Raw genomic sequence first — 23,934 nt, forward strand, 5'->3', positions numbered from 1 at the left:
TACCTTTTACAGAGAAAAAGAGTGGCAGGATGTAATCTACCTCATCCTCAACAAATCACAGCGCTTTAATCAAAGCCTGTCGTACTGACAACCATATTAGAACAGACTGATGAGCTAATTGGCTGTAACCCTGATAGCTTTGCTAAGCCTTTATTCTTTCTAGCCCACCACAAACAGCCACAGATCAGAAAACTCCCGGGAGTGTGTTATCCAGCTGAACACATCTACAGCTCAGTGTATCCCGCAGCACGTTAACTATTGATCCACCCGGTAAACAAGGGCCCTGAGTGATGGGACCACAGAGTCAGCTGCATCACTGGAGGAAGAGGGTTCAGTCACTGGACTGTTTCCAGCCAGACAGAGCAGGGTAAAAGGAACAGCCCGTGGCTCAAAGGAGGAACACACACACCCCACTAAAAAAACAGAAAACAAAACCGTTTTACACATCAGGGAATAAAATCCTTTGCGGCCGAGAAAGATGAAGGCATTGTTGTTTCCTGGCCTTGGAATCCCCCTGCTTATGGAGGAAAACTGAATGGGAAAATGAGGCGACACCCACAGCGAGACTGTGTTTTAGTAAGAATAGCAACATGTCAGTTGGGTCTCAGGGCGTTCATTCTTCTGGGTTTGGTCCGTTACACTGAGGAATTCTGGGCAGAGCAGACTCCTGTGTGGCCCCGTCTGCCTGCCTGGCTGTCTGACTGGGCGACTCCATTAACATGTCCTCGCACAAGACGCTTGTGTGTGTGTCTCTGAATGTGTGTGTTCTCCGCGTGTCTGTGTATGTTGGACGTGTTACACCCTGTCTTAGGAGCAGAGTTCAGTCCATCTCTTCCCTCCCTTTCTCTCCTCCATATCAAAGGCTCAATAATTCATCCCACAACACTCCTTACTGTATCCGGACGTTTCCTCCCTCGTTTTTCTGTCGTAACTTTTACACAGGGATCCAGCGCTCCACAAGGAGTATATACTGTGTTTAGTAATAGTATAAACACTGTGCATACAACTTCTCTCTGCTCCATTACAGTATAAAACAGTCGGTTTTATACTTGTTAATGCTTCTCTGATCATTTATTTTAAAGGTAACCATGCAGGTAACTAAGTATTTTGTCACGGTCCCTGGTCTGCTTTTTGAGTTGCTTTACAGTTTATGGAATCATGTTTATTATTTAGTTTGTTTTTCTAGTGCTCAAAGTTTTTAATTATCGTTAGCTTGACTTTTTGTTTCCTGTTTTGATTTCTTTATTATTCCAGCATACAGTGAGTCTTTGTTCTTGTTACTGTAGACAGCGTGTTTCGGTTAATGATCTGCTTTTTATTTGTTGTAGTTATTTTAGTCGCCTCAGTGTTTCTTTCTCTGTTCCTTCTGTCTCATCTTTCTGTTACTGTCTGTTTCTCTGGCTGTTATTAATATCTAATGTCGGTCTTATCTCTGTGTGTAGCGTCTTGTCTCTGGATTACTTCCTGTTTTACTTTGACGGTTAGTTATCCTTCATGTCCTGTGTTAGTTCCACTTCCACTTCCCCATTTGTTTTCAGCTGTCTCGCGCTCCACCTGTCTCAGTCCTCCATGTATATACACACACTTGTGTCTTACCTTTTGTCCCTTTTTGAAGTAACATATTTTCCAGAGGCTCTCTCTGTTTTCCCCAGCCCCAATTATTACTTTTGGACTTCTGTTTGTTTCTCTATGGTTTTGTAATTTGGGACGTAATAAAAAGGTTTGTTGTTCTTGTTATCTAACTCTTGGTGCCTAAACATAACCAAATACTTTTTGCTGTCTAAACCTAATCAGAGAGTAATAGCAAAAGTTTAAAAAAAAAAAGAGCAAGAGAGTGAAAACAAAACTAATTAGAGAGTGGAGGAAAAAAACAAAGTGCAAAACACACAGCTCACAAACCAGACACAAACCACCGTCTCCAGTGATTTAATTCACTGCCAATTCGCCAACCTCCAAATGAGGATTTTATTGCCCTATAAAGAAGGAAAATTACGTCTCAACGTCCGCTGAAGCCATCGGACTGCACAGCTCTGCAACCCCAGCCGCATCTGATGGAAAGACTGGGATGCACTGGGATGAGAACGCGCTTAAAATGCGTTATTGACACTTCCTACATAGCAGTTCATATTATTAATTGTGTTTGGAGGAGTAATTTTTTATACTCCCTGTCATCCACTCCACTTTGCAAACTTCTACAGCACAGTGTAAACAAGAAATAAAAACACCAGTTATGCTTTATTTCCATTTCACCCTTGATGACTGAGTGGTTTTTCATGGCAATGAGATTATGTTTATTTTTCTTGACCACATATCTGTGTGAATGTGTATGTGTGGATATTGGTTTGTTTGTTTTATATGTCAGAAATAAATGTTATCATGGTCGCAAATATTAACCAGTCAAAAGGGAGAGCTGTCTGCGGTCCCTCCTGGTCAATATAAAAAGCCTTACACTTAAAATATAGACGATTGCTTTTTTTAATTTAATATTAGAAATGCTTGGTTGTCCACAAAAAAAATAGCTGGCTCTAATAACGCTCTGTGAGCAACAAGTAATTTCCTTTTGCTTGTCTGCTCTGAGCACTGCCAAATTCTATCAGCATGTACAGCGTGTACACGAAGCTGTATTTTGAGAAAGATACATATTTTGCTTGGCAACAGAAGCATTATCATATTCGCTCCATGTTGCTCAGTGCACCTCTAACACGTCCCTATCTGCAGAATGCAAAGAAAAGGGTTTTCTTATTCAAAAAAAAAGAAGCACTTATCATGTTCATACTATGCATACATATCCTCCTCATTTGTGCTATTTTTCTATCCCTCCAAGAATACATTACCCATTCAACAAATCCGTTCCACTGTGTGGTTAAGACATGTTATCAGTCTTTACATTATGCAGTATTGATCCAAGGCCATGGCATGAAGCAGTATTTAATGGAGTAATGACTGAGTTTAATGGACTAAGTTGGACCAGGATCAGTACGCACAAAACGCTCATTTCTGCACTTCCATTGACCTGCATCACCAAGGTTACGTGCACTCCATTACTCTCCACAGACAACTTTACATGTGCTGCACAAATACAGCAAACAAAAGACTTTTTTTCCCCCTGCCTTCATCGTGCCATTTCTCTCTTTAGCCGCGCTTTACACCTTTCCTACAGCTTCACTCCCATTGAGGAATCGCTGTAAAAGAAAAATCCTCTTCCCTGCACTTTCCCCATCAACTCCTTTCTCATGCATTTTCTGCTCCCTCGCAGCAGTGTACCTCTGTTTGATGTAGAGCATGGGGTGGGGGAGAAAGAGCGGAGAGGAGGAAAAGCTAGGGGCACGAGGTTACAATCGAAAAAAGAAAAAAAAGAAAAACAAGAACAGGGGTGAAGAGGGATGGAGAAAGAAGGGGTACTGGAGTGGCCCGTGGAGAGCAGCACTACCTGATCAATACAAATCCAGGATCTAAATTATTTAGAAAGGCCTCTAACAACCTTCTCTCACTCGCCTGTGGAATGCATCAGACAGATGAGCCAATCAGATGAGATGAGATCAGATCCAATCACCTGTGGGGCTGCTTCACTCACGAGCACACACACAGACACGCACACAGATCTAAAGGGAGGCCTTTGATGGTAGCCTTAACATTCTTGTCCATACTTCATTTCTGAGCAATGTTCACTTGGCCGAGGGGGATGAGGAGCCATGAGGCGGGCAAAAGAGGTGAAATTAATACCAATAGTCTCATTCAACATGTAGGCAGGTTCTGTGTTTTTGGGTATGTATTTTTCCATGTGCATTGTTTCTTCACATATAAACAAACCGAGTGTCAGGCTAGTGCTGTTCATGCAAACTTCTAGATTGAACTCTAGGCTTTTTCCTGTAGTAAGGACTAATCTCTGGTTTACATGTCAAGTGCACACTTAAAAAAAAGAACAATACGTGTGCGTTAACTCTGTATTTGCTGTATCAATTTTGACTGCTAGCTTAATAATTGGGGATAGGTCAGCAGATCTTTAGCATGCTTTAGCATGTGTCTGAGCAGTTTCTGCTGTGTGCATGTCCTCGCTCAATCACCATGCAGGATACAGGAAAACCCTGCCATAATGTTTCCTTTCGATAAACCTTAATGCTTTACAACAAGTTGGTATTTTACAGCATGTGGCCTGGCCGCTACTTGTTTTTAAGTGCTTCGGTTCTTAATTAAATTTTGGGTTATGTGATTCTTGTTGTGTTTAGGAAGGAAGAAGGAGGGAGTTGTTCAAGGTTTCTACAGACAAATGAGCTACTAAACATTAACAAGGCCTGCATATGTTGGTGAACCTTCATGTTTCAAATTTCAAGAGGCACACGCTAGGTCCAAGAGTCATGCCTGCAAGTTCTTCTGACTCAGATCTTGCAAAATCCTCATTACACTGTATGCATAGCACTCATACCCACATACAGAGGCTCATATTTTATACTGGAACACACCACAGAGCACATCTCTTGGCCCTAAGCCAGTATGTAATATTGATGGTGCGATGTGGTATGCCTCATTATAGACACACACAACCGTGCTACTGCTCAACTATTGATGGGCCCAGGGCTTTCTTCACTTCTTGGGATCCACCAGGAGTAATGTTAGGGCACAAAGTATCAGAGCACCACACAACGCAACAAAATACACATCCTTTGCTGACAAGTCTCTCAGAGATCAAGTAGGCACACACACACACAGAAAACACATCCAGTGATGACTAACTGGTAATGTAAAACTAATCTTCTGTGACAGTCTACTCTGCAAAAATATGTTCACAAAAAACTGCGAGTAAATAAAAGAAAAGCCTGCTTTTCATCTAAATGTATGCATGTGCTAAACGCTACACTACTTGTTCTGTCTGAGCAAATCTTGGTTTGAATTCGTATGATTAATTTTTCAGCTAGGATTCTCGATGAGTTCTTGTAGCCAGCTGCTAACCAAGAACAGGGCTGCATTATCGTATCGCCTGAGTGCATTACGCTTTCCTGAATCCTATAAAAGCATTCTCAACGTGGGAACAACAAGGCACTGGAAGAAGACAGTGAATAGGTATTTAAATTTTACAAGATACTACAGTATGGTTTTACACTAGTCCCAGAGGTGTGCTATTGCCTTTAGACATGACTGTAACGGTGCTAGACAAAGAACCTGTTTTTTTTCCTATATATAGTACAAACAGTGAGAGGGGAGCCATGAATGATAGAAGGTTTGGCCAATTCCTTGAGAAAAAAAATGGGTGTATTAAGCTGTCAAACACAAACCAAATGCTCATGCTGGAAATTCCAAACTAATGTGAATGGATCACTGTATGCTGGGTCAGCAATTACAACAGGGTCCAGAAAAATAGCACCCAGTGGCATTTTAAAAGCCATGGTAATGTCTCCTTATGGTGCAGCAAAGCATAATCGGTACTGTACTTGGCAACATGTGGCATGAGCTCATTCTTAGAAATAAAGAAAAAAAAGCATGGGAAGGGATTAAACTAGAGCTGGACAGGAAGTCCTGGAGGTCTCAAAGAAGACCTGACTTACATCACGGACAAGTGTGTTTGCATTGAAGTGTCTGTGTGGTTGGCATGGCCTGAACAGCTCCTTTCTGCTCTTTGTGTACAGACACACCCACCAGTCTTTAGCCTCACCCAATTTCACTTCACTTACACAAGTCTCAAATAAACCTATTGAAAATACCTAAAAATGGAAAGAAATGACTTTAGAAGGAGGTTCTGACAAAATCTGATACAGCTGCTCCCTTTTATACCGGGGGCTGAAAGTACAGCTTAAAGAAGCAAGAGTCTGAAAAAAGTCATTTTAGCAAGACATCACAGCACAGACAGTGCAAGAGAATATATTATCAATGAAATTCCCTCCATCCCAGGAGGATGCCCTTTTTGTTTCCAAATGGATGGAGGTTTTCCTGGCAACGATCTGGATAAAGATAGCCGACCATCTGACCCATATCCCACTGGCAGACACACACGTGCCCCAGAGAGGACCAGGAAATGGAGGCCAGATCACAGGGAAGCTATAGTTCCATCTGTTTCCATGGCCATGCCAGTGTCGGGGTGCCACTTCACTCTGAGCTTCCTGAAATGGTTCAAACTGTCAGTCACCTGACCGTGACACCGTGAAGGATAGGTTGCTGTTACCAATGACAATGAAGAAAGCAAAGATTGGAGCTTTAAACGGACAGCGTGTTCATGAATACCCAGGCCAGCTGAATTACCCAAGTCTAAGTCTCTCCTTACAGCTTCAGAAGATTGTGTGGGAAGTGTGTTTCTGCACATATATGTGTCATGTGGCGTTCGAGTCAGGTTTTAGAGGCATCATTCCATTGCGTAACCTTCTGGCACCATCCTGGCCTGCTGGCACCGCCATCTGCTGCTGTGAAACACTAGATCACAGACGACCTATCAGCCACAGAGCTTCTACAGGTCTGCTTAACTACAACATGTATAACCTTTTCTGCAAAAAGGCTCAGAGAAAGCAGTTTTTCCTCTTGGGAGCAGGACACGTGTCCTTTCGTGATCACTGCCAGAGATAATAGCCAATTTCTGTTCTCGATCCAGTTTCTTCTATTGAGGTTCTACTCTGTTTACCAACGAGGGGAGCTGAAGCCTTTACTGCCTGCCTAACTTGGCTTCACCCCTGCAACAGCCGTGGAGAAAAAACAGGAGCGAAGAGGCAGTTCTGTCACAAGCATCCTGTTCCTCACACATAATCTGCCTCACAATCACACTTCATTGTGCAGCTCTCATACAATGCATACAATGTTCAGTGTGAAAACATGAGCAGGCACAGGTGTGTGCGGGATCCACAAAAAGGATCCTCGGTAAATTATTTTCCAATAATCAAAGGTTTTCACATTGTAATATTTATGTTTCTACTTTAGGGACTTTTCCTTTGTTAAGTACCACTTCAACCATCTGCAAGGGTTTTATGTCCTTTTTATTCGTGGTGCTAAAATGCTTACACTGGACTTAGAAGGAATACACAACCCCAGTGGGAAGGCATGTCCACTAATCAGCGAGGCAAAATAAGTCATGACAGAAGAGACTTCATAGCTTAGACAACTCAAAGGCTATTATCTTTACCTGAGATTAGCTTTGATAGCACATCATCTCTCTGAGCTTTTAACATTATTCATTATTTCGTTGTACAGAGGCCTCAAACTGCACGCAGATCCCGTATCATTACCCAGCTCTGCTTTGAGACTCTAAATAGGTTTTGATAGGTTGCACTTCTGTTACCTGGTCTTCATCTTGTTAGGAGTTTTCATATGATGAGAAGCATGAGATAAGAAGGTGATTGTAGGTACAAGGGAAAAAAATGCAAGAAATAGCCTAATACAAATTATCTGTAACCTAAAGCAGCAGGCAAGTGTTATATAAATACAACTGCTAAAACAAAATCCAAAACATTCGCCGTAAAGGGAATGTTGTTCAGCGTCAGATGCATAATTGGTGGTTGCTATAAAGGGTTATATTGTAATCGGGTTCAAGAACACCATGATTCTTTCCCTCTGTCGCATGGTGGCTGCCAGGACTGGAGAGTGAGCTGTCCTTATGATCAACACCATGTGTTCTGTAGACAGAGAAAAAAGCTTTAGCTATCCAGGCCTGACAAGCAAAGCGTCTTCCGTCACTTGTCAAAGCCATCCTGAACATGCAAACGTGACATGAAAAGCCAAGGTGATCAAAATGCTAATCATGAAACTGACAAAATATAATTAATGTCGGTAAAATGTTACAGAAGGAAGCTGCGACTGCCTTCCAGAGAGAAAATCCAAGGAATGCAGGAAAACATTAAAAGCCTGAAAAGTTGGGTAAAACCCAAACCACAACTTCTTGCATAGGGCTGAGACACACAACACACACTGACAAATGTGGACTGTAATATAATACAAACTTGACTCTAAACTCATCAGAAAGACACCTGATCGTATGGTAATCTACTTTCACGGCAACATACAAACAAATAGTAACCACAGACAAAAACACAGACCAAATCCAGACACTGGACATGCACAGCACTGTTGCATAACTCGCTTTCCATTTCACCTGCTCCACTGGGAGCTACCCTATAGGAAAAAAGGAAGGAGACAATGAAGGCCAAGCTGTGAACTGTTAGGCATAACGTCAAGGACAGTTTTGCTGTCCCAGTCAGGGACACCAGGTTGCTTTGTTTAAAAGTTGTTTATCATATTTCCACAACTGGTTTATCTCCCACAAGGAGCGTAAACTAAACTGTTTCACAACTGAGTCATCTGTGCCAGGAAGGCATCTGTCAAAGCAAGGCCTTGAGACTTTAGCCCAATGTAGAGCAGGGATTTAGATGGGCATTTAAAATGACAGAGACTAAAACTAATGACTGAAACATTTATCTGTTTAGTTTGGCCTACCAAACTACGACTTTTTTTGACATGCCAGAAAAAAAGTAAAAATTATGAAGCACAAACTTTGTACTCTGTCCAGTCAATCAACCAACCAACAGTTGAAATACCAAACACCAAACCTCACATCATTCTCAAATGAAAGTTAAAGCATTTCAAAGGCTCTAAAAATGTCCTACAGGCCTGCATATCCAAAACACTTCTGTCTTGCATCAATGCATCAATAAAAGTGACAAGCTGGTAAATCCAAAGTAAGACAATACAATTTGTAATGTATGTCTGTTTTGCACTCTTTGGTGTGAAGATGCTTAGATTTGGAAATCAATATCTCAATCTTCATCATTAAGTGGAATCAATTACAAATGAAGAGAAACAAAAAAATACACGCCTTTTATAATTTCCTGGGTTCAGTTTTTCTACCGCTTTCCAAAAAACGGATAGCGCTATACACAATGTATGTGTCAGGAGTATCTGAACAGTTGAGACACATTTTTTCTAAACACTGAGTCTGCATGGCTTCTAAACCCCAAAACACGTTGCACCAAAACTTGGTCCACCCCAAGGATCGGGTCCCCCGACACAAACAGAGTAATAAAGTGTACTGTTAAGTGCTGTGATTGCAGTCATTCCCCAACTCTCTGTGAATGGTAGTCATGGCCATTTGGTCTTTGATCGATGGGCTTTGATCAGTGGTTGTTGATCAATGGTCATGAGAATTTGCATATTAGTGATCAAGGAACTGACCTCACAGCCCATTGTTCATTCAGTGGGCTGGTTTCAGTCATTGTACAAATGTACTGTTTAAGGTTGTTGAAACCTGTAGTCGGCTGAGACTGAAGAAGTATTCTCCCACTGAAAACGCTACATCCAGATGAACAGAATCAACCTTTTGGGATGTACGCAATGAGTCAGGTAGTGAAAAGTTTTATTTGAGAGATAGTGTGCTGTTGGAGACACACAACACAGACTTCACTTCACTTTCAAGGAGACAAATAGACAAAACCTAATAAACGCCAGTGTCTTGGAGCCGTCATGTTTTATTAAAATGAAACACATTGCTTATATTGAATTATTTCCAACTGAGATGAAATAGCCTAAAAAGTGAATATTTTCATATTGTTTGTGAAAAAAAATATATATATAATCTTTTTAAATAAAATCCTGCTGTTTAGTCTTTCCCTGAATTTACATCCTCATATTTCCAACATTACATATTCCAGACTCACTAAGGCTTATGAGATGAAAGAGAATAAGTAACACCAGGTGCACCTGCCCTCGTCTTAGCCATCCTCATGGGCTGACACATCAAACTGCAGTTTTTAATCAGGCTATGAACGTGGACTTTTGAACTGTTTGAGCCTCATCAACAGCAAAAAAACACAATGTGCCCACTTCATGTTGAACTTCAGCTGTTATGACTTCCAAAAAGCAGGTCAGCTCTCTGTGCATGCAAAATTCATGGCTTTTAAAACTCAGAGTTTTTACACAATACAGTTATGTCTTCTAGGGAAAGCTCTTGACGCAGAGTGATGAAAAGTAACAATGAGATATTTTTTTAACCAAGGCCAGGATAAAAAATAATGTATTTTTATGTTTTTAATCTGATGCACAGAATTAGTCTACAATGGCTCTTTTTTTTCCACCTGTGCCTGTAATACACTAACCTAGTTTTTAATGCCTACTGCCCAGGAACATCTGGACATGGCTTTCTGAAAAACCAGCTGTTCTGCTACTACTGCTACTGTACCACTACTGGATGTATGTGCACACGGGTGCACAAAAACAGTATGTATACATCTGTGCGCTGATATGTGCACACAGGAGTAACTCACACACATGCTTAGTGTATTCTCGGCTGACAGCATTCCCGACCATATTCCCACTATCACAGATTTAATAGCGCTAATATGAATAATGGAACTGTCATTTCACAGAGGTTCACTTTTCATCCCAGCTCTGTCACTACATCTTAGCGTCTTTTCCACACCCACTTTTCCTACGCCTTTCTGCTTACACAACATTTCCCTCTATTAATAACACTTGTTCTATATATATACTTGGGGGACCGTGTTTATTTTTTAATTGTGAGTTACTTTGTAGAATACGCTTCTTTTATTCAGAACAGCAGTAAACTACATAACCATATGCTTCGTCAACACGTTGACTTATCCATGATTTTTTTTTAATGGATCAAAACAGTAAAAACAGTTCATGAGATTTAAAATGACTTTAACAGTCATCAAAAAGTCTCCTCTGAACCTACAGGTCTCTTCCTGAAAATATACAAGTGCACACAGCCAAAAGACAACATGATAGCTGTTATTCATCTGGCGAGTATGAATTCCAATTGTCAAAGTCTTTCAAGAACTCAAAGACTTCCTGGCAGCTGGAAAGGAAGTGCCACGCTATTTTGCTCTCAGCTCCCTGCTCTTTCTTGGCGTGAAAGTTACAAATTATGGCCAGCTAAGTGAAAAAGTACTGACATCAGTCAAAGTCTGACACGCCTCTGTAGCTTTTGGGTATGAATGCTTGGTGGAAGGAGAGTGGCACGCTGCTGGGGAAGGGGCTTGCATAGAGCAGAGGGGATGATTGATTTCTAATTAACAAGCTGGTTGCCATAATGAAAGACTAGATGGTCTCTACTGGCAGCGGATCAATGGGGAGTGCTTCCTGTGACATCCAGTCTTAATCACACCAGCACAGCTTGCTAAGAATGCACTTATTGCTGAAAATTAATGCTTTCATACTCTCACCATCTCCCCTTTCTCATCCCCACCTCTTTTCTGTCTTAACTTCCACCTCAGACCTCTGCTTTCACTTGATAACAGGGATCACTCAATTACTATCGCTCTGCATGTGACAGTGACATGCAAATAAGCTAATGTGTTGAGTCATTGACAAATGCACCGCGATGTCTATGTTCAGACAAAGTGGAATGTGCTAAGCTGGTGCAATAAGTATCTGGTGTGTTTGCAACCAAAAGTATTTCAGTTAAATAGTATTATGAAAGCAAGTCTAATATTTCAGTCTGCGGTAATTTAAAAGTGACAGTATGGCTCTGTTTTGGGACCTCCCTGCCCTTCCACAGGGAAAGCTGGAAAGCAGTAGAGACAAGGAGAACAGAACACAGGATCATGGGCTAATAAACACTAATGAATGATTAAAATGACACTTTTTAAGTCAGATACAGCATGAAAGAAGGAGCTCTGCTAGGGGTGGGCTGCAAAGTGGCTTGCAGATACACAGCAAGTTCAAGCAAGATAAAACAGCTTGGATAAAATGCTCTACATGAATTTTGCATACAAAAGTATTACCTGAACCACCAGCTGATGTGGACTGACACTGAAATCCGCTGGTCTGATTTTTGGGCCCTCCCAAAAAAAACAAAAACACTATACCACATTTCTGAGTCATGTCTTCTTTCCCTGTGACTCCAAATCACCCTCGGCTAGCTATGATCCACTGAACGAGAGTTAGGCAAAGAAGTGTTTCCCTGGGATTTATTGTAACTAACATGTTATTTAAGTTTAACCTATTATAATTATTTCACTGAGTGAACACATACGATGTAAAAAAAATAAACATGTAATCTCGAGAAGGAGCTGTGGCTTCGGGAGTGCTAAAGTTGTGTTTACCGCGAGTTCACACCTTCACTTTAATTTTTTTTTTTAAATGAAAAATACAAGGGTGAGAGAAACCGTGTCTTTTTTATTGGATATTGTCAGTCTCCCTCGAGTGCAGCAAGTCTGGAAGGTGAGGTCTCACTTAATCTTTAGTCTAGACCTCTATCATTCTTGATTTCAGTTCCCGGTTCTCCCTGACAGGCAAGATACAATCAAACACCTGATCCACAGGGGTGTAAGACACAGCTCAACTGGGTATTCCTTGGCAAAAAGAGACCTTCTTTTATCTTTTGAAAAAAATATGTCACTGGCTCATTGATATTCCCTGTTTTACAGGCTTCTTATCTACTTGGACTGATTTTAAAGACATTCTTTTCTTAAGACTTCTTGACAAAAGTAAGTAATGACTAAAAGTGAGCTTGGATTTCAGAAATGCAGCTGATGAACCACCAAAAGCAAGATAGATGTTGTTTGTTGCTGGCGTCCACGGGAAGAAGCTCTGAGAAAGTTTCAATTTTCCTGAGTCAGAACTCACACATGGCGTAATGGAGGCTGGAGGTTTGAGGTTGCATATCTGGGAACAGCGGGGAAATGGGAAGCATTTTCAAGGAAGGAATATGTGCTTTTCGATGTGTCGATCTGTAATCTGTTTCTGCCAGCCTGCTGTGTTTTTCTGGGCAGAGTGGGATAGTTGTTTGAAGGAGGTTGATGCTGAATGGGTGGGGGGGAAGGGGCCAGGGCTGGGACTAATCCGCCTGTGCCACACGGCGTGTGCCCAGCACCCAGCCAGTTGCACCACGCCGCCTCCTCTGTAGTGGGCCCATTGGAGCGCTACAAGTCCCTCTGAATGCTATCAGCACAGACGACACACTGCCCCCCAAGCAGGGATTACAGTTTTCTCAATGAAGCTGCCAGGAGGAGGGTCTAGAGCAAAAAGAGAAGTAGAAGAAAGAGGCGGAGGTGCACAGTCCTCCATCAGCGGCCTCCTTTCTCTTAAAGGAAGAGGCCATTGGCAAAACTGACAGCAGTTGGTAAAGGATCCCAAGAGAACAACAGAAGGATTCATCACTTTTCTCATCCAGTTATGAGCCACTTTGTACCTCTTGATGAGAATCACCAACACTGTTATGAGGCAGAGTGGTAAGGGGGAGTTTGAATAGACACAGAGAGCTCTTAATGTCATGTGTAGCCCTGTTATCTGACTTGAGAAGGAAATAACTTTGTAAATATATTTACAACCACATGTTAGTTGAAAGTGAACATCAAAGAGGCAGAGGAAAAGGGAGAACTGGAGTGTGCAATTATAAAATAATATAGATAATTTGAATAGACTGCAGAAGGGCGTGTCACTCATGTTTTCTATTAAAAAAAACTTGAGCAGTAAATACAATGCGGTTGATACGCTCCCTCCCTCAGGGTTTCGAGTATTTTGGCTATTTGAGTTGACGCTCTGTTTCTCATTATACTTTATCATAGAAACTGATACATGCAGCTGCCCCAGGAAGTATTTATGCAATTGAACTTCACTTCTAAAACACGAGATAATTGCATTCGACGACAACATGTGAAAGCAAATGGCATTTGTGTTAAAAAATGAACAACAACTGTGAATAAAAAACATTCTGCACAAAGAAGTTGTGCAAGACGTTAAATGAGAATAAATAGAAATAAAGCACACAATGAGGGTAAAATGTTTTCTCATTCAATACCAATGCCACTAAAGGCAGAACGGAATTTCACTCAATCAATCAGTTTTACTGGTTGACGTTCAGCTGAAACAGTTGCACTGAAAGTTTTCTCCATGTTTCACCTACTGCACCGGAGCCTTTTGTTTCTCCACGGTATACAATAGGTGCTCAATGGAAATAAAAGACTTTAATTTTCTCCTCAGCAGGGTATGCTGGAAACCCTTTCTGCAAAAAAATAAAAAATATATCCAAGTCTCTCACTTGAATAATTTTAGAAATGATTTAAATTTATATTCAAAAATCCCCAGCGCACTTCAGAGTTTTTATGAATTCATCAGACTTTGACATTCCCTCCACATGTTACCAGACTTCTTTCCTTTACTTTTTGTCCAAAGTTCTGTGTTTCTGCAAAGGTAGTTTGCTAGCTTTGTTATTCATGGAGCATGGTTTCCAAAATGGGACTTATACCCAAAATGGGTGCAGACAGGAGGTAAAGTGGGATTTGGCACATTGGAGAACCCCCAGATTGGGTGTAGCAGTGCAGGGAAAAGAGTACTTAAAAATAAGTCACATAATAACTTGCATTGTGAGTTACTGTAGATTTCTCTTTGTGCACAGGCTGTGATCAGCTGACCTGCTACTCTAATATTCACAGTTTTTTTGTGAATTAAAGGCTCCAACTGAATTCAGCAAGAGATGTTTTGTGAGCTCTACGGCTGATTTCCAAACCCTTGACCATATAATGTTAGTATAAAAGGTAAAATTAGGTGAGTGAAACTAATAAACATCATCCCATGAAATATCATATATATAATAATAATTACTATAATTGCTGTCTGCTACCCTTGATGTAAGCATACTGAATCACAGTAAACCTGAAACATTGTTGCAAACTAACCAGCATATCCTGCAATAAACTGCCTGGTATTTTCAAGCAACCTTTGAATAACACAAAATTATTATACTTCAGTTTGTTTTGCAAGATGTTTCAAAAATGGAAGAACACAACTTCAGTAACATGCTGTATACATCCAATATCCGACTTAAAACCTCGAAAATGAATGAGGACAATAAACAGAAGCTTCAAATTTCCAGTTTATCAAATTTCACATGTTGAGCAGTTACCTCTGAAAGCAAGCTCTCTCCCATCTCTCCACTCCTGTCTTACATCTTTCTCCATATCTGAAACTGTCACATTTTCATCTCCCCGGAAAGTACAACAGCTGCACATTTAGCTAACAAAAACGTTGCCCAGAGAGTTTGTGAGTTTAGTGATATATTGAGCTGCTCGAAAATTACATGACATAAAAAAAAAAAAAAAAAAAAGCTGTACTCCATTTATGCTTGCTCCTCTTCTGTGGAGCTAGCTAGTTTCTTAAGTATCTAACTTTCCTCACATCTGCACCATAAACACAAGGATGAGGTGAAAGAAAGGATGTGTTGAAGTTGTTAGGAGGCTGTGGGATATCACTCTTGCCTTATTACTGAGTAAGTATCTCCAAGACATAAAAAAAAACCCTAATTTGACAGTAACCAGCCTGTCAAACCTACATGCTTATCAATTGAAGGTGCTGGAGCGTCTGCTTTAAATCTTAGATGTAGGTCTAGCATGCTAGTTTGGCTGGCTTGGATGCTTGGAAGACATTTTGCTCTTTATTTATTGTTTAGTCTTTAATCTAATTAATAGATTAATCTATTAACTCATAGAACATGTTTGATTCTTCCTCTGTGCTGTCAGAACCCACAAACCCTCTTGCTAAACAGATCTATGGAACTAAATTTGGCATGTTACTCAGTGCACAAACTTTTCTACTCCACATGAACAAGGAAAAAATAAAGAAGACAGCATATCCGAAAAGGACTAGTATGCCAGCATTTTAAAAGAATCAACAATGACTCAAATATATAAGACACCAAAAACTTCCAGTTGAAATCAGAGCAAACACATGCAGAGAATTGTGAGCTGAAGCGACAGGCTTTGTGTCAAAGCAAACATAAGAAATCAATAAAGTTTACAAGTAACATGGATAAATAAACTTTTTGTAACTCGGTGCAAATAGAGAAAGAGGGACGCTATTTTACGCAGTTTTGAAAATGAAACTGCTCTGCTGCAAAATGTCTTTTGTACATTTTCCTTTTCATGTGTCCTAATTGTTACATTAAGAATGATGACAAATTAGACATGCCTGAATGAGTTTTTAAGCAAATAGCAATCGTGTTCATAAAGTACAGCCATTGTCTGCCCACACTGTGGCTTCCATTAGCTTTGTTTACTGTTAAATCCTGAGAAAGTCACCACCAAGAATGCTGCTAAAGTGCATCAAAGGTGGAAAAGCTCATAATGTCACTATAATTGATGTGGTTTACGTTGGCTGCAAAATGTGTGCCAGGAGTGGAACATGCTGGTATTTGTGCTTTCTAAAACAGAAACCCACACACATCAGAAACAGACACATGGGAAATGCACTATTTGAGGACACGTTAGGACAACAGGAGTCTAGTTTCTGCACATCACATCTCGTATTATCAACGTACAGACACTCCAAATCAGCCCCCCCTCTGCCTCCCGACAGACAAGCATGCACTCTAGCATCCTGAAAACAGCCACTCATCTGCCCACTCGTGAAAGTTAATGAAAACACAACTCACATGTGCTTGTTAAGAGCTTTCTTGTTTTGGCTGGAAAATGAATCCGTTGAGGAAATTGAAAATAAAAGATGTAGCAGCTCTGTGCCGCTTGGCCAGATAAGACTGGCACAGACGCGCACCTCCACCTGGCAGGGATCCACTCACTGCCTTCAATTTTAGTTTTTCTACCACACCTGGCACCACGCTGGCATCATTCTGGCACCAGCCAGGCAACGGCTAACAATGTAACTGCTATCTAAGGAGATTCTCTGTGCTCTGATGCAGTAAATCAATTTTCTAGAAATGTAGCTTATAGGTGGCATCTGCGCCATCTCAACTATCACGGCTTGAATTTCTCTGCTGCAGCCTTTCATTGACTCTTTATGAGAAAAAAGAAAACAAAGGTGGCAACAGAGAAGTGTGTTTGTCGCTGCAAGTTATTATTTCTGCAATGTCATGGGTTTGTACAGTATGTTATAATAGCTTAAGAACATTAATAAGGAAATATATTGGCATAGCAATTTAGCACATGACAGCAGGAAAATACTAACTTATGTTGCGATGTCATTTTGTAACACCGCCACAGAGAATTGTAATAGCCCGCTGATCAGGACATTTGTGTTTAGCCAGCGGAACATCTGACCTGTCTCTATGTCATGATGGATCACCCACCAAGAGCTGAGTGCTGTGCACACAGCCAGGCGTGCATGTGTGACAAAGGGAAGATTCCCAATGAATATCCATTCTCATTTCTCGCCCATCTGCTCCTTGATATAAAGGAAACTGGCATAACTCAGAGAGCACAATGGTTTTTAAATGGTTCATCATTCAGTGTCCACAAAGACAGAACACCCAAACACACCCAAAAACGCCCATACAAACAGTAATACACTTGACACACTTCTCTCTACCCACTGAAGTGACCTATTCAAACACAGCAGCAGGAGGCAGAGAGGCTGAAGGGCCGGGAAGCTAATGAATGCACCGGTTTGGACCACTTGAAAGTGCTTGTGCTGTCCACATGTTGCTTTTTGCTCACAAGAGAGCCCTATTAAACCATTAGCCCCTTGCCCCTCACTTCTTTCCCCAGTCTTGCTCACGTTTTCGCTGTTCCCAAAACTGCATAAAATCTAGGGCAGCCTTTAAATGGTTCGCTGACCAAGGTTACTTCAAGTTTTCTTAGTCTTGCGAAGCGATAAATACAAAATATTACATGTAAGGGGAACAGAAATGTAAGGTGGACAGAAAAAAAAGTTCTAATCTAATCTTCTCAGGAACAGAACTCTAAACAATGCAGCACTGACAAGAAGTGGTCAGAGGTCAGAAAGCAGACACTTAACAGTCCCCTCAGAGGTTAAGTACTGCAGAAGGTGCTGATGACATCCACACGGCTGCCATAGTCACAGCAGATTGATGTCATTTGGGCATTCAATCTGAAGCCAGCGCGTGCCTGTTTGGATAGTCTAAAGATGGGCACTATGTTTGCAAGACATCTTTCTGGGGTTTTACTTGCATAATGTGATGTAGGCAAGATAATATTTGCTTTTCTACAACCCTTCTGGGGCCTTGTTCCTGTGACCTTCAATTCAACATGTTGTTCTACAGACATCAGTCAACAGCACACTTGCAGAAAAACTCCCCTAACCATGACGAGTAATCAACTTTGCAGATAGATAATGGCCTCTTTCACTTTGCGAGGCACAATGAGCTGTTTCTGGCGGCTGACGGGAGAGCGGACGGAGCAATTCACTAAGCCTAATCTCATAGGTTATCATGGCATGAGCTGATGGCATTTTGTGAGGATGAATTTATCGCCAAACTCCCACTAAGAATGTCATTTAGTGGCAACGTCCAAATCTCCTTGAAATGTTGATTGTTTCTCTGGCTTTTTCAATCATTTGCACATGGAAAAGGTCCACGGACTAAACCATAGACAGATTAGGAAAGGCTGTTTCAGCATCTACTGACAACTCCTTCTCTAAGCAGCCGTCTTGTTTTGCCCCTTCCTCCTCCTGAGCGACACTGAAAAAGACCATTGTATGGGCTGTTTGGAACCTGCGTGGTTGCGTGAGTGGCTCAGTGCTTCACAATGTCATCAAGAACCGTGCATATAAAAGCAAGCTCCAGACAACTCACTCACACTTTCAAGTACCACACACATGACATTGTGTTATTGTGGCACAAACAAAACGCAGATGTCCATACGAAAAGTCGCGGTACGATAAACATGACTGTGGGGTTTTTTTTCATGAGTGTACGGCCATTAACACAAACAAATTGGTGCAAACACCTTGACATGAAAAAGACCCCAATCAATCTCACTGGCCCCATTTCTACCTATATACCTCCATTTGTCTGGCTGTTCTCTGCTGACTTTCAGAGGACACCACACAGCCCTTCTGTCCCCTCGCCAATCTGTGCTTTCTAATGAAGACCCAAACACTCCACGATCCGGTGAAATGATGTCCCTTCAACTCCGGATTTAAATCTAATGCTCTGTTTAGATCAAATCTGCCTGTTCCTTTTCTTCTCTCTGCTGTGTCACCGTGTTTTCTTAATGTTATTGTTCATCTGTGAAGACGAACACGCAAAATTTCCACAGCAGGGTGATGAGAAATGACAGAAATGCAAAACAGCTTTCTCTGATTAACTGTGTTTAGAAACCGTGCTCTGGGTTTTGTATTCTGATGTTGCTTCTTATAAACATGTGGTTGCTGTATGGAGACCGTCGATGACTCCCAGAGCAGTGTTAAAAGAGGCCAGGCGGCGAATAAAAAAATGTTTTAACATCACTGAAATAAAGAGAGCTGCTTCCCGAGTGTATCAAAAGTAGTTCAAAAGGGTCATTTGGTTATTTGGAGGACAGCCTTAAATCCCAGTGTGACCTCACTTTTTTTTTCTTTTTTGCTTCTGTCTCTTTATTAAAAGATAAGGCTCTACGTAGGCAGTATGTGCACACTTGGTTTCCATTTGTCTGGTATAAGAAGTGACCCTAGAGTCTGAATGTGAGCACACAAATCTCAACAAACCTTTTCATTTCTCCCCTTTTGTTTCCAAGCAGTTCAGAAAGTCTCCACAGTGCTGTATTTCTATTTTGTCCACTATGACCCTGCCAATACACCCACCCTCTCAAACATTTCTCACCCTCTCTTGGTCATTTCATTCTGATAGCTAAACACCGTAATCTTGTCTACACATTCAAAAGTACACTGCCCACACATGGTCTTATCACTCAAAAGCAACAGAGAAGCAAGAGGCAGTGAGGTCAGGTTGGAAACTCAATTACTGTGCGGCCACACTGAATCTTCCTCTTGCTCTGCGCCAAACGCCGAGTTAGATTTCTGAGACACTCACCTCCTGTCTCTTTTATAAAAGATCATCTATCTCTTTCCTTTTCTGTAACTTTACCTCCATCCACTAACCTCTACCTCTTCTCCTTCACGGTCTTTCTTCAGTTTTCTTTTCTACAGCTTCTTCAACAAGCATACAGCCAGAACCTCAAATACTTTCCACCCCCATTTCGTTCGATAGTTATATCACACATTGCTTTAGAAGATTAAACCAAAATCTAATCCAAAACTGAGGTTCAAAAAGCACATAAAAACAGGGGAAAAATGTAAACCAGTTAAATACACAAGCTTATTCCCAGAAAACACTTTGCCTGTTCTTATCATATCATGAGAGGATGTCATTTTTTGTCTTTTTCCTATCACTCCACATTTAGCAGGGCATGCAGATAGATGCCCGTCCTCAGTCTCACTGCTGTGTATGTGTAGCCCCTCAAAATCCACTCAATTCCTACCACGATGAGCCTGGCAATGGCTGTGGTAAGAACATGCAAGGCTGGCTGTAACCATCAAGGTTTGAAAAGATGAGAGAGGTGGAAAAGAGACGAGACTGGGATTGCTCACGATTGCACAACTATGCACACAGCCAGCAGCATTTCACTTGCTCTCTTGCCATTTTTCCCTTCCATCCCCAAGCAAACTCAGTCAAAACCCTGGAAATGTAACAATGACCTGCTGTCATGTGCCAAAACATGGGACAGAGGCGGGGGGGAGAGAAAAAAAGTGAGCAGCTTGGAACCCTGTCATTTTTCTGTGCAAGCCCTGCTGCTGGTATCTTATCGGCTCAATCCTCTCATCGTCATTTAAATCTCCCCCTACTCCATCCGATCCCAGCCTTGGCCCTATTTAAATCCCTCCCTCCTCCCAGTCCACCACATTTCTAATGCTAATTATCTAAACCTCTCTGTGCGCGCTTTCCCTCCCATCCACCAGCTAGTTATTCAAATCTCTCCCCACCCGCTCTCCTTACAAGCCCGGCCCCAGTTAAAGGTGCTTGACTGAAGGGCTGATCCGGGCTGTTATTTTTCCGACATAGAATAATACTGCTTCATCCTTTCCTGATCTGTTTTCCTGCCCTTTTTTCCTTTCTTCATACAGTAATACAAACTCTGAATTGAGAGTTAAGATTCAGTCGTCAACAATAATGTATTAAATTAAATCAAACACATCAGCAAGGTGCACGCAATGCATGTATATTTAGGAAATCGTATATGGTGGACACATTAAAATGTGCATACATCAATTCTCTGTTAAGACGATAGCTGCGTGGGAATGTAACCTTAGTCGGTCTGTGGTGGCCTGTTAGGGTCACTGTCCCCAGTGTTAAGTAAGGCGAGAGCGAGTGAGCAGAGTTTGGGGAGGTCAGAGGGGATCTGTTTTCCAGGACCAGGTGCCGGCACATCAGTGTGGGAAAGGGGACACAAGTATCTGTCTCCTCTTCTAGTCGAAGCATGATTCACTGATTTCCTAATCTTTTCTCCCTATCAGTCAGAGCATCTCTTTCTGTGGTGCTCTGTTTTGTCCATTCGCACTCGCAGCCTTCACACTCTCTCTCACTCTCATTCAGTTGGAGGGATCTCGCCATTAGTCCTGTGGAGAAGCCACCTACACATGGAGCATCGGGATCAGAGGAGTCCCACTCAGCATCACTATTTATTACAGTTACATAAATGCTGGTTTCCAACAACAGCCACCTCACAGAACCTGTTAACTCCCATGTGCACACGCAACAGCCGCACGAAACACCTGCACGAAAAGGAATTAACTGCACCCCCAGTGTGCATAATTTCTGTTCGATAAGTTGGTTTTATGTCTTAATGCAAAGTGCATATTATGCATATTGCATTTTTGTAGAAATGAATCATCAAAAAGAGATCTTTTTTTTTTAAATACACAGTTTTATCAATTCAAGACATTTCTATTTTACTGATTCCTTACTGACATCAACATTGCTAAACAAACACATCCCATTCTCTTTTCCATGCAAAATTTTTTTAAAAAGTGGACACCTTAAGGGGTGTGCTCACCTTGATACTCTTGTCCAGGGGTGTAGGTGGTGGGGTTGCCTGTAATTTGGAGGGTGAGAAGCACCTCTCCCCCACCTTCTGCCATCCCGGCTCCCTCCAGCTCACCGTGGTGGGTGCACAGGAAGAAGAAGGGGTTGAAACGGGGGTAGAAGCTCGCAGGGGGAGCCCCGAAATCCATGTTGCTGCTCCCCAGGACGAGGGCAAGCAGGGCACAGCCTAAAGCACCCCCAAGAGAGGCCCGCGCCATGGCCATCTGCCCTCACACCAAGCGAGGGGCTGAGGGAGTGAAGGTGGGTGAAGTGGTAAGGAGAGTGATGGCTGGGAGCAAGGGAGGCGCGGGTAGAGCTCCAGAGGACAGGTTTGGAGTCCAGAGATGAGTCGAAAGTCCAAAAGTGCGTGGGTGAGAGTGTGCACGTCTTGTGTGTGCTTGTATGTGCAGTATTTCTGTGTCTGAGTGTGTGGGCTTGGTCGTCAGGAAAACTGCTCTTCTGTTTCCTCTCCCTGTCCTACCTCCACTCTCGGGGAGTTCAGAGCTTCGCCTGTGCTGTCCTGCTCCGGCGTTTAAATACCTCACCCCCTCCCTCTGTTTCCCTCTCTCCTCCCACCCTCCCTCCCTTCCTCTCTCTGTCTCTCGTTCGCTCCAACACCAGCTCCACGCGTGCTGTATGCGCTCTACAAGACGGCCTCCCTCCTCTCTCTCATCCAGCTCTTCTCTCCTCCCTCTTCTCCGCCAGTCTATCACTCTGAATTTTTCCTTAATCTCGTTCTCCCCCTCTCTTATCTCCTCCTCTTTACCTCTCACTAAACCATTCTGTTACTCCATATTGCACTCTTGTATCCCTCTCTGGAGACCTTGGCGGCCTTATCTCTATGCATCTGTTAGTTTCTTCATCCCTAAGCAGCCCTCTGACAGATCCCTTTCACTCTTCTCTTCCTTTGTCTTTTTGCCCATCCACCAGACTGTCTCCTCCTCTCCCACCCACTATCACACCTCCTTTCTCCCTCCCTATTAAGCTCTCTTCACCTCCCTCTCCTTCCCTTTCTCTCTTTCTGCTGTTCTCCCACTTTGCCCCCCGATCTCCCTCTCCTTCTTCTTCCAAACCTCTACCTCTCCGTCTCTTCTCTCATCTTTAGAAGTGCTCAGGATGTGTTTTTCTTCTTCTCCTCTGTCGCTTTTTTTTCATGGGTTTTCCATGAGAATCTCCTTTTCCACAAGATTCTCCAACTTTTTTTCCCCTGTCAGACTAGCCCGCGCCACCGTTCCACTCTGCATTATCCCACCACCAGCTGATGGATAAGTATTCGTCCAGCACATGCATATCTTCCCTTTTCCCTTTTCACCAGGGAGTAAATACAAAGAACCTGTATTTCAGCCATGCAACTCTCTTTCTCTGCTCATCTCTCTCTTGCTCTGTGTGTAAGTGATACACTTTGCACCCCCCCACCCAACAGGCATTCCTTCTTCAGACCTTGTGGAGACAAAAACATTTTCCAGATATATGACAAACACAAAAAAATTGTCCCAGTGGCTGCACAGTTCCTTTCATGGCACACGGCCAAAGAAAAAAAGAAACATGAAATAAATTATTATGATAAAGGGGGGGTGGAGGCAAAGAAGCCGTTGTTACCACCACCAATTATTTCCTCTGGTGTTTCTCTTTAGCTGCCTGCTGGGTTTGTGTGGTTAAGTGCCTGTTGCAGACATAAACACTCCCAAGCCAGCAAGGTAGACACAGACACACACACACTCACACTCAGCAGCTTCATGTCCAAACAGCCTGGGTGACCCACAGCAAGAACGCACAACCAGTCCTGCATGGGCAGCTGCTTTCACAGCTTAAACACTGCACCAGACACACATATGTATGCACATATACAGATACAAATACACAGTTGCACAACGAATCAAAATGCACTAAAGAGTACTCTTATTTACAGACAAAAACACACTAAGAAACATAGTATGTGGTTCTATCAGTTTCTTGTTATCTCTATGTTGATCTAATGACTTATATTTGGCTCTTGCAAAGTTATTCACCTGCCAGGGCAGCTGCAGCTCACAGACCAGCTCCAGTCAGCGTGTTTATCCACATTGCAGTCCAGACATCCAAGACGGCTGGGCAAAAAGACAAATATTATGCAACTGTAAAGGGAAGCTTCACTCACTTTGTGGATTTCTATTATAGTGGTCAGTTTGATTTATAATAACTTGTGAAAAAGTGCC

At 42.1% G+C, this 23,934-nt stretch overlaps 1 protein-coding gene across 6 annotated transcripts in view; it reads right to left on the minus strand.

Annotated features, from left to right (window-relative positions):
• reln (reelin) overlaps window positions 1–22,276 on the minus strand; it is a 97,721-nt gene extending 75,445 nt beyond the window's left edge. For 5 of the 6 annotated variants that reach the window (XM_013270586.3, XM_013270584.3, XM_013270585.3 and 2 more), the window contains exon 1: window positions 21,711–22,275. In XM_013270586.3, coding sequence (XP_013126040.1) covers window positions 21,711–21,963 — 253 coding nt within the window. In that variant the 5' untranslated portion in view covers window positions 21,964–22,275. Of the gene's footprint in view, window positions 1–21,710 lie in introns of all 6 variants that reach the window. The other variant, XM_025908652.1, reaches the window with a different exon arrangement.
• Between the last annotated feature and the right edge of the window lie 1,658 nt (window positions 22,277–23,934).

This window comes from Oreochromis niloticus, linkage group LG7, assembly GCF_001858045.2.
Source record: "Oreochromis niloticus isolate F11D_XX linkage group LG7, O_niloticus_UMD_NMBU, whole genome shotgun sequence".
Classification (NCBI taxonomy): domain Eukaryota; kingdom Metazoa; phylum Chordata; class Actinopteri; order Cichliformes; family Cichlidae; genus Oreochromis; species Oreochromis niloticus.